Source organism: Phaenicophaeus curvirostris, chromosome 11, assembly GCF_032191515.1.
Source record: "Phaenicophaeus curvirostris isolate KB17595 chromosome 11, BPBGC_Pcur_1.0, whole genome shotgun sequence".
Classification (NCBI taxonomy): Eukaryota; Metazoa; Chordata; class Aves; order Cuculiformes; family Cuculidae; genus Phaenicophaeus; species Phaenicophaeus curvirostris.
Window position 1 is genome coordinate 22,781,625 of NC_091402.1, and position 10,665 is coordinate 22,792,289.

Sequence of the window (10,665 nt, forward strand, 5' to 3'; positions counted from 1 at the left end):
GGCTGAGAGAGCTGGGGGTGTTTAGCCTGGAGAAGAGGAGGCTGAGGGGAGACCTCATTGCTCTCTACAACTACCTGAAAGGAGGTTGTAGAGAGGAGGGTGCTGGCCTCTTCTTCCAAGTAACAGGGGACAGGACAAGAGGGAATGGCCTCAAGCTCCACCAGGGGAGGGTCAGGCTAGATATCAGGAAGAAATTTTTCCCGGAAAGGGTGATTGGTCCCTGGCAGAGGCTGCCCAGGGAGGGGGTTGAGTCCCCTTCCCTGGAGGGGTTTAAGGGCCGGGTGGCCGAGGTGCTGAGGGACATGGGTTAGTGATTGACGGGGACGGTTGGACTCGATGATCCGGTGGGTCTCTTCCAACCTGGTCATTCTATGAGGCCGCGGTGTGGGCGGGGCCTGATCGGGGCCGTGGCCGGTCGGACCCGCTGGGGCGGGCGGGACCCCAGCGATGGGCGGGGCCGCTGTGGGGGCGGGGCCTGAGCGGGGGGCGGTGGCTGCGGGGGGTGGTACCGCCCGTGGGGGCGCGGCCTGGGCCCAGGTAGCGGGCGTGGCCCCGGCGGCGGCTCCGCGATGTCGGGCGGCGGCGGCTCCGCGGGGCGGTACTCGCGGCAGCTGTGAGTGCCGGGGCGGGGGCGGTGGTCCCGGTGCCCCCGGTCCCGCTGACGGTCACCCCCCCCCCACCCCTCGCTCCCCGCAGGTTGGTGCTGGGCGGCGGCGCCCGGCGGCTGCCCGGGGCGGCGGCGCTGGTGTCGGGGCTGCGCGGTACCGGAGCCCAGGCGGCGGCCGCGCTCGTGCTGGCGGGGACCGGGCGCGTCGTCCTGCACGATCGCGGCGAGACCCGCACCGCCGACCTCGGCCAGCAGGTACCGGGGGGCGGTGGCACCGGGGGAGGGGCCCGGGAACGGGCACCGGGGAGGGTCCCAGGAGTGGGTGCAGGTGAGGGGGAGGGTCCTAGGAATCGGTAGAGGTGAGGGGGAAGGTCCCAGGAATGGGTACAGGTGAGGGGAAGGGTCCTTGGAATGAGTGCGGGTACAGGGGAGCGTCCCGATAATGGGTACAGGTACAGGGGAGGGTCCCAGGAGTGGGTACAGGTGAGGGGGAGGGTCCTAGGAATCAGTACAGGTAAGGGGGAGGGTCCTAGGAATGGGTACAGGTACAGGTGAGGGTCCCAGGAATGGGTACAGGTGAGGGGGGGATCCCCATAATGGGTAGTGGTGAGGATGAGGGTCCCAATAATGGGTACAGGTACAGCTGAGGGTCCCCCTGGTGGCTGTGTGCACAGCCTGGTGTCCCGGTAACAGGTACTGGTATGGACTGGGGTCCCAGTACCAGTCCAGGGTGGAGCTGGGGTGTCGCAGGTGTGAGTGCGGGGTGGGGGCTCCCAGTGACAGCTCCAGGCTGAGGTCCCTGGGGAGGCACAGCCCAAGGTGCCCCTCGTCGTCACGTGTGCCCCCGGCAGTGGCCCCCCCACCTGCAGGGCCCCGTGCAGCGCCCCGAGCTCACGGGGGGCCCCGCTACGCGCCCACCCGACAGTTCCTCCTGACGGAGAGCGACGTGGGCCGGAACCGTGCAGAGGCGTCGCGGCGGGTGCTGGCTGAGCTGAACCCCTCCGTGGCGGTGGCCGCTCACACCGGGGAGCTGTCGGAGGCTTTTCTCGCCTCCTTCCAGGTGAGGCTGTGCCCCTGCCCCCGGGACCCCCCGGAACCCCCGGGACGGGGGCACCCGCTGACAGCCCTGCTGCAGGTGGTGCTGCTGACCGAGTCCCCGCTGGAGCAGCAGCTCCGCATCGGAGATTTCTGCCATGCCCGCGGCATCTGCTTCATCGTGGCCGATGCCAAGGGGCTGGCAGGGTAAGGGGTCTGTGCCACAGGGTCCCCTGCGGCTCTGCCTCGGCTCATCCCCAGAGCCTCCTGCCCTGCGCTGCCGCCCGTGTCCCCGGGCAGGACCTGGCAGCGCTGGAGCAGCTTGTTGAGGCAGCTCTCCCGGGGAAAAACCTTATCGGTCCTCTCCAGGCAGCTGTTCTGCGACTTTGGGGAGCGCTTTGTCGTTGATGACCCAGCGGAGGGGGACCCAGTGAGCGGCGCCGTGCAGCACATCTCCCAAGTAGGAGCGTGGGCTCGGCAGGCTCCCCCGGCACGCCGCTGCTGCCTTGAGTGGCTTTATCTCTGCGGCCCACACGTCCCTGCGCTCCTCAGGGCAGCCCCGGCGTGGTGACGTGCGTGGGGACAGAGGGCGGCCGTGGCCACCCCTTCTGCGACGGTGACCTGGTGACGTTTTCTGGCGTGGAGGGGATGACGGAGCTGAACGGGCGGGAGCCCGTGCCCGTGCGAGTGCTGGGTGAGCCCCCAGGAGGTCCCACCTGGCCTGGCGCAGGGTCAAGAACTCCTCAAGTCGTTGACAGCAACCACGCCATCCATCCCTCTCTCATCCCCAGATGCCTTCAGGTTGGAGATCGGTGACACCAGCTCCTTCTCGCCCTACCGCGGCGGGGGCCTGGTCTCGCAGGTCCGGCTGCCCGAGGTGCACTCCTACGTAAGTGCCCCGCGGCCCCACAGTGCTGGCACCGGCACCGTGACACTGCTCTGCCGCGGGTGGCCCGGGGAAGCGCTCGCCTGAGCCCCGGTGTGGTGCTGGCAGGAGCCCCTGCGCCGAGCGCTGGCGGAGCCCAAGATCCAGGTGGCGAGTGCCAAAGAGGTGCCACGCAGCCGCAGCCTGCACGCTGCTTTCCAAGCCCTGCACGCTTTCCGTGAGGAGCAGGGCCGCCTGCCCCGGCCCAGGGCACCAGTGAGTCCCCGTCCTGCCCCCGCGCGTCCCCCCGGTCCCCACTCCCCTACCCGGGGCTGCCCCCCAACTCTGCCCGCAGGCGGACACCGCACGGGTGCTGGAGCTGGCGCGGAGCCTGGGGATGCAGCAGAGTCCCCTGGACGAGGATGTCGTGCGAGGCTTCACCAGCGTGAGCGCGGGGGACTTGTGCCCTGTGGCCTCCGTTGTCGGGGCCCTGGCGGCCCAGGAGGCGCTGAAGGTGTGTGGGGCGGGGGTCCGAGCCTGGGGTCCCGTGGTCACACCCGGAGGCGTTCAGTGGCCGTGAGAGGGCACTCGCTGCCTGCGTGGGCCGGGCAGGGGTACACAGACCCCGCTGGCCATGCAGCCAACAGCCCCGCTCGCCCCAGGCCATCACCGCCAAGTTCGTGCCCCTGGAGCAGTGGCTGTACTTGGATGCCCTGGAGTGCCTGGCGCTGGAAGGGGCTGCGGAGCTGACGGAGGAGGACTGCGCCCCGGTGAGAGCGCGTGCCGAGCCCCTCCTGGGGACCGAGGTGCCACAGCCGCACACACTCATGCGGCTCCTCCGTCCCAGCAGAGGGGATCTCGCTACGACGGCCAGATCGCCGTCTTCGGGGCTGCCTTCCAGGAGCTGCTGGGCCGCCAGAAGTACCTGGTGGTGAGGAGCTGGGGAAGGGCCGGGAGAGGCTGCAGAGCAGCCGTCCGGCACGCCGGGAGCTGCAGCGGCTCTGCCCCGGCAGGTGGGAGCCGGCGCCATCGGCTGCGAGCTGCTGAAAAACTTTGCCATGATGGGGCTGGCGGCGGGGCCAGACGGGGACCTCATCGTCACCGACATGGACACCGTCGCCCTCTCCAACCTCCCCCGGCAGCTCCTGTACCGCTCGGCGGATATATCGGTGAGGTGTTGTCCGAGCATCCCTGAAGGGCACCTCGGCTGCCCCGAGGGTTCCCCAGGACTGTGGGGTGTGGGAGAGCTGCCCACCCCATCTCTCCCTGGCAGAAGCCGAAGTCGTCGGTGGCCGCGGCAGCTGTGCGGCGCATGAACCCCGATGTCAAGGTGACGGCTCACCAGAACCAGGTGGGACCCACCTCTGAGCAGCTCTACGGGGATGACTTCTTCCGGCGCCTGGACGGTGTCGCCAGCGCCCTGGACACCCTGGAGGCCCGTGAGTGCCGCGGAGGGGAAAGGGGCCGAGCCCCTGGCCGCGTCCCTCGGTTCCCAGCACCCCCGGCTCCCCGCAGGCAGCTACCTGGAGAGCCGCTGCCTGCGTTGCCTCACGCCGCTGCTGGACTCGGGCACCGAGGGGCTGCGGGGGAACGTGCTGGGCATGGTGCCCGCTGTCACCAAGCCGCTGGAACCAGCCGGCGACCCCGGGGACGGCGCCATCCCACTCTGCACCCTGCGCTTCTTCCCCCGCACCATCCAGCACACGCTGCAGGTAGGCTGTGCTGCCAAGGCACTGGGACCTTTGTCTTCCTTTCCCATTTCCCACTCCGGGTCTTGGACTGCAGGCAGGATACGGCCCCAGCTGCTTCCTGCTGGCAGCCCCGGCTCTGCCACCAGCCCAGGCCCCGGCACAGCCTTTCCCTCCCCTGGGCTCAGGCTGCGGGGCACGAGGAGGGGGTCCTGGTGCCCGACACCCGCTCCCCCTCCGCAGTGGGCCCGCGATGAGTTCGAGGGGCTCTTCCAGCTGCCCGCGGAGCATGTCAACCGCTTCATGGAGTGAGTGGGCATGGGAGAGTGGTGCCAGGAGAGGGGCTGCCAGCCCTGCTGGGAATGAAGAGAGGGGGACAGAGCTCTGTGTCCTTTTGCTCCTGGGCCAGCAGCGGCGTCACCTGGTTTTGCAGAGACCCGGCTTTCCCGGAGCAGCTGCCAGCAAGGAAGGCCCTGGAGGTCCTGGAGCGAGTGCGGGGCAGCCTGCAGGAGCGGCCACGGGACTGGCAGGACTGCGTGCGCTGGGCCCGCCGGCACTGGCAGAGCCGCTACCACGATGCCATCGCCCAGCTGCTGCACACCTTCCCCCCAGAGCATGTGAGCCCAGCGCCTGTGGAGCTGGCACCACACAGCTCTCCCCTGTGCCAGGGAACATGTCCCCAGACCTAACTCTGCTCTTCCCTGTGCCAGGAAACCAGCCCGGGTGTCCCCTTCTGGACAGGGGACAGGAGCTGCCCCCACCCGCTGCTGTTCAACCCCGACAACGTGAGTGCCGGGGTGAGCCGAGCCTGTGCCGGGGTACAGGGGGTGCTGGGCTGCAGTCGTGCTCTGTCTGCCATGGCCTGTCTTGGGGAGGGTCTGTCCCTGTCCCCTGGCCAGCTGGGGACAGTTGACACGTGTGCTGGGGACAGAGGAGGAGGAGGAGGAGAGGCACCTCCATCCCCACCCTGGGGCAAAGCCAGGCTGTCTGCCTGATCTGTCTGCTTGTGGCAGCACAGGCAGCCTCTGGCTGGTGGGCTTGTGGGCCAGCGCAGTGAGTGCCCCCTAGCCCTTGCTCTGCCCCGCAGGACACACACCTGGAGTACATCCTGGCTGCCGCCCACCTCTTTGCCCAAGCACACAGGGTGCCCCCATGCAGTGACCGGGAGGCTGCCCTGGCCATCCTCTCCAGCGTGGTCCTGCCGCCCTTCGTGTCCCAGGATGGGCTCCAGATCCCTCTTGTGGAGGAGCAGGAGGAGGCGCAGGTGCCAGCGGGTGAGGCTACCTGTGCCCATGGGTTCCCTGCGTCCAGCCTGGTGGTGGTGGGGCTCCAGGTGCTCGTCCCTGTCCCACCACCCAGGAGAAGCAGGACTCGGAGTGGCTGTGCTCCCCAGGGCTATGTCCCCACAATGCCCCAGTGCAGGCATTCCAGCCCCGGTTCCCTGTGTCCCCAGACCACAGGCACCTGGAGAACCTCATCCAGGACCTGGCACAGAGGAGACAGGAGCTGGTAGGGGCTGAGGTTCAGGTGCCCCTGATGGAGCCCATCCACTTTGAGAAGGTACCCAGGGCTGGGCAGGTGGCCTCACTCAGCTCGGGGGTGTGGTGGCTGTGGGACACCAATGTCCCCATGAGATGCTGATGTCCCCATGCCCTTCCCTGCAGGACAATGACATCCACATAAACTTCATCACAGCAGCATCCAACCTGCGCGCGGAGAACTACGGTATCCCCCCTGCTGACTGGCTGACGGTGAGAAGGGGTAGCCCGTGGGGTTCCTGTCTGTGCTGGGCAGCCGGTGACATCCCTCCCGTCCTCAGAGCAAGCGGATCGTCGGGCGGATCGTGCCCGCCATCATCACCACCACGGCGGCCGTGGCCGGGCTGGCGTGCCTGGAGGTTTACAAGCTGGTGTGGGGGTGCCGGGACGTCAGCTGCTACCGCAACAGCCACCTCAACCTGTCCGACTGCCGGCTGCTCCGAGGCCAGCCCCTGCCGCCCCACACCTACCGGGTAGGACCCTCGCCCCTGGGGCATGGCAGGTTGGGGACATCCCAGGGTCTTGGCTGGTGGCAGCTGCCGTGGGGCGATGCCAGGGGGACCCAGGAGCGAGGAGGTGGCTGCGCAGGCGAGGCAGCTCTCCCTGTGGGGCTTGGGATGCGGTGCCGCTGCCGCAGGCCGGCTGTGCCGCCGTGCAGCAAGGAGCCAGCGCCTCCCTGCAGCCACCCCCTGGCACCGAGCCGCCACCGCCCCACTCGCTCTGGCTTCGGGCCCAAGCGGGGCACCCTGGGGCGCCCATGGGGCTGAGAGACCCCACAGCGGGCCCCACGGGGAGCCCGTGGCCAGGAGACCAGGGGCCTTGCGGCTGCGCACATCTGGTTATGGAAACCAGCTGTGGCGGCCACAGCTGGCACGAGGCCGGGAGCGGGGCCGGGGGTCCAGGCGCGCTGCCGGGGAGGGGGAGCGCGGGCAGGCCCAGATTGGGACCGTCTGGGCGATAGAGGCCCCTTTGTCTGGGGGTTTATGGCGTGCGAGGCAGCCCTTCCGGCACGGCAGGAAGCGCCGATTGGAACCAGATTGGCCTGGGGGGCCCAGGGCCAGGAAAGGAAGAGGGGGAGGGAAGCGATTCCGCTGCTTCGTGCTTGCTCCGGCATCGCTTGGGGCGTCCTGGCCTCCCCGTGGCCCCTTTGCGCCCCACGCCCCGCCGGCCGCCCTCGGCCATCCCACCCGCAGCGGTTGGCGCTGTTCCTCGCGTGGCCCCGTCCCGGGGCGAGGGTGCCAGGCACGACATTTTGTGCTTGGCCGTGGTGGCAGCACGTGTCCCCGAGGCCCGCTGGGCGTGAGCTGCGTCCCGGGGAGCCCACCTCGGGGAGCCTCGGCCGCAGGGATGCGCGTCGCGGTGGGAAGTGGCGTTCCCCCTGTGCTGGGCGGGTGAGGATGGGGTTAAGCCCCTTCCACCCCAGCAGGACCGAGCAGGCGGAGAGGTGAGAAGGCAGCAGAAGGCAGGAGGGGAGAGCTGCCAGGTGCGAACGCTCCTTCCGGAGGGTCGCAGCAGCACTCGGCAGAGCCCAGCGCAGCCTGCGGCGAGGGCAGATGGCAGGGCGGCCGTGCCAGACGGCGCGGGGCCACAGCCAGCGCCTCGCTGGCCCCCTCGGGCCGGAGCGGAGGTCGAGGGGCCGTGGGCATGAGAAGAGGCGATTGTATGGGGTTGGGCAGCTCTTCAATGGCCCTTTGTGAGCCCTTTCTGGCCTGGGGCTGGGGCAGCAGCGGCCCCAACCCTGTCCCCTGCGGTGCTGGAGCGACAGCTCTTGCCCTCTGAGCCCGCGGTCCCGCTGTCCCCAGCACTGCTGTCCCCAGCCCTCGTGCCCTGCCTTCCCCGTGCCATGGGGCAGGGGCCTGGGGTGCCAGTGCTGGCATCACCCCCTGCTTCCCCGGCAGTACGGCGGGCGGCAGTGGAGCTGCTGGGACCGGCTGGAGCTGCGGGCGGTCGGCGCAGACGGGCAGGAGATGACGGTGCAGGAGGTGCTGGACTGGCTGCAGGTGAGCCCCACGCGCGCAGCACCCGACGGCGTCACCCTGGGGAGCACAGGGACGGGTCCTGACACCCGCTTCGCACAGGGGACACATGGCTGGACTGTGACCATGCTCCTGCGCGGCCACACGGTGCTCTACGACAAGGGGGCAGACGAGGAGGAACAGGCTCGGCAGCGGGCGCAGAGGTAGGTCTGTGGGGCCTGATCCTGCACTGAGGGGGCTGCCAGACCCGTCTCCCTCCGTCCTGAGCAGCTCCAGCTGCAGCCCAGCTCCCTGCCGGCTGCTGGATAAACATCCTGCCGGCAGCGCTTCCCGTGGCAGGACCCCTGCCCGGCCCCTTGCTGCTGGCCCCCGCATCCCCCCAGCCTGCCCGGGCACCCCGGGGGGACCTCAGCGCCTCTGGGGCTCCCGGCTGAGCTGGAAGGAAAAACCAGCATCCCCCAAACCCCCTTTCTCTGCAACAGGATATCTGAGAACCTGGAGGATTCCGGGGAGCTGCGGCAGCGGGAGCTGCAGCTGTTCTATGTGTGCGAGGGAGAGGATGCTGAGGCTGGTGATGCCCGTCCCCCTCTGCTCTGCTCCCTACCCTGAGCTGGGGGGCAGCAACCCCTGCCCTGTGCATTAAAAGCTGCGCAATGAGCTCTGGTGCGCAGTTCATTGCACAGAACTCTGCGTGCCCCTGCCTGGAGCAGGCAGCCCCCGTGATGAACGTCGCTGTGCCTGTACCATACAAAACGGGGGTTTATTTACAGCGGAGGGTGCAGGCGGCGGCGGGCAGGGCTAAATGTAGCCGATAACGTCGTTACAGATGATGGGCTGGCGGCTGCGGCTGTTCATAAGCGCGGTGAAGCGGTGGAAGTCCGTGGCCAGCTGGGCGATGTTGCTGTGGGACTGGTGGAAGCAGGCGCCCTTGGGCTGCCCCCCCAGCCCCAGCGGGCAGGAGAAGCGCTTGGTGGGGTCGCGGCCGCCCGGCCGGGCTCCCTCGGCACCCCGCGGCCTGGCCATGCTGGCCAGCTTGCGGCGGACGTTGCCCGAGAGGCTGAGCAGGAAGGCGGGTGGCTTGGCCAGGCGGCGGGACGGCTCGGCGGGCGCTCGGCGCCGGGTTTCGGTGCCCACCTCGGGCAGGTCCATCCAGTTCTCCACCAGGTCGGCAAAGCAGTTGTCGCCCAGCACCAGGGGCTGCCGGTTCCGGCTCTGCGACAGCAGCGCCACGGTCCAGTCCTGCGTGTCGGCCGGCTCCAGCGCGCGCCACTGCTCCAGGCAGGCGTCCGAGGTGGATTTGGGGCGTGCGCGGCGGGCGGGTGCGGGCGGGGGGGCGGCGGGGCCGGCCGAGAGCCGGTGCGCCCGCTGGCAGGGTGGCGGGTGCCGGCGCCGCACGGGCACCTCGTCCTCCCGCCACGTGCTCCCCGACGCCTCCGAGTACCCCGAGTCAAACTCCAGGCTGCGCTCGCTGGCCGGGGGGGAGCGTGCGGCTGGGCCCCCCCCGTCCTCTTCCTCGCCACCGGGCTCCAGGCTGCAGGCCGAGTCCCTCGCCGAGCCGGGGCGCGGGGGGCGTGGGGACGGCCCTGCCGCCCCGCCGGGGCGCTGCGACGCCTGCCGCGTGCCGGGCACGTGCTCCCGCGACGCCGCGTCTCGACGACAGCGCTGCGGAGAAAGGGGGCAGGTCAGGGGGGTGCCCGCTCCCTCCACCAGCACCCCCAGCGCCGTCCCCTGTCCCGGGTGGCTCGGTGAGCGGGCGGGGACGGGGACGGGGACGGGTCCCAGCCTGCCCGCGGCCCCGGGCCTCGCGCTCCCGCGCGCAGCGGGCGGCGTGCAGCGGCTTGTCGGGTGAGCAAGCCGGCACCCAGCCCGGCCGAGCCTGCGGGCGAGGAGAGGAGCAGCCGGGCGGCACGGGGGAACCGGGGGAGGCAGGGGAACCGGGGGTCACGGAGGAACTAGGGGAGATGGGGGAACCAGAGGAACCAGGGGGCACAGCGGAACTGGGAGAGACGGAGGAACCGGGGGGCACAGGGGAACTGGGGGAGATGGGGGAACCGGGGGGCACGGGGGAAGTGGGGGAGACGGAGGAACCGGGGGGCACCGAGCAGCCGGGGGTCACGGAGGAGCCGTGGGGCACGGAGGAGCCGGTCCCCCCCGGTCCCCGGGGAGCGCAGCCGGGCCGGCTGGTCGCTCTCGAGCCGCTATTGTCTGAACCCCGAAGCCCCGAGGGTGTCGGGTCCGCGTTCCGCTCGCAGCCGGCGGGCAGCGCGCTCGTTCCCGTCGCGGCCCCGCGGCCCCCCGGCCCCTCCCCGCCGCCCGGGACCCTCCGCCCGCCCCGCCCGGAGCCGGGGACGCGGGGACCCCGTCCGGGGGCGGCCCCGTCACCTCGGGCCGGGCCGCCAGCTCCGTGCGGGGCCCCCGACCGACGGGCAGGAGCGTCCCCGCCGCGCCCTCCGGGTCCCCGCGGACACCCGGGTCCCTCCGGACGCGAGCGCCCCCGGTGCCCCCCGGATCGCCTCCGAGCGCCCGTGTCCCCCCGTCCCCGCCCCGACACGCTCCCCCGTCCCTCTCACCGTGTCGGGGCCGCGCGGCTCGGGGCGGGCGCTCCGCATCGCCGGGGCCGGACGCTCCGAGCGCCGCCGCTCCCGGCCGTGCCCGCCGCCTCCCGGGCCGCTGGGGCCCCGCCCCGGGCCGCCGCCGCCAATGGAGCCGCGGGAACGTGAGCCCCGCCCCCCGGCCCCGCCCCGACCGGGCACCGGGCAGCGCTCAGCCGCCGGCACTGGGCACCGGGCACCCCCAGCCATGGGCACCCCCGGGCACCGGGCACCGCTCAGCCACGGATACCGAGCACCAGGCACCACTCAGCCGCCAGCACCGGGCACCCCCGCACTCTCTCAGGCATCGGGCACCGGGCACCCCCAGCCACAGATATCGAGCACCGGGCACTGCTTAGCCGCCG

General features: G+C 71.0%; 2 protein-coding genes across 2 annotated transcripts; one reads left to right on the forward strand and one right to left on the reverse strand.

Annotated features, from left to right (window-relative positions):
- The first annotated feature begins 569 nt into the window (after positions 1-569).
- UBA7 (ubiquitin like modifier activating enzyme 7) lies at positions 570-8,366 on the forward strand. Its single transcript, XM_069866238.1, has 24 exons — positions 570-613; positions 697-862; positions 1,533-1,667; positions 1,743-1,849; positions 2,012-2,102; positions 2,195-2,336; positions 2,434-2,531; positions 2,637-2,783; positions 2,863-3,021; positions 3,170-3,277; positions 3,358-3,438; positions 3,521-3,676; positions 3,781-3,946; positions 4,023-4,219; positions 4,439-4,503; positions 4,629-4,812; positions 4,906-4,980; positions 5,283-5,469; positions 5,649-5,755; positions 5,860-5,946; positions 6,015-6,206; positions 7,632-7,733; positions 7,812-7,912; positions 8,192-8,366. The coding sequence occupies exons 1-24, from the start codon at positions 570-572 to the stop codon at positions 8,316-8,318; spliced, it is 3,024 nt and encodes a 1,007-aa protein (XP_069722339.1). The 3' UTR covers positions 8,319-8,366.
- A 69-nt stretch (positions 8,367-8,435) lies between these two features.
- On the reverse strand, positions 8,436-10,510 carry INKA1 (inka box actin regulator 1). Its single transcript, XM_069866239.1, has 2 exons — positions 10,280-10,510; positions 8,436-9,371 (listed from the first exon to the last, which is right to left on the reverse strand). Exons 1-2 carry the CDS (start codon positions 10,508-10,510, stop codon positions 8,508-8,510), a joined length of 1,095 nt encoding a protein of 364 aa, XP_069722340.1. The 3' UTR covers positions 8,436-8,507.
- Between the last annotated feature and the right edge of the window lie 155 nt (positions 10,511-10,665).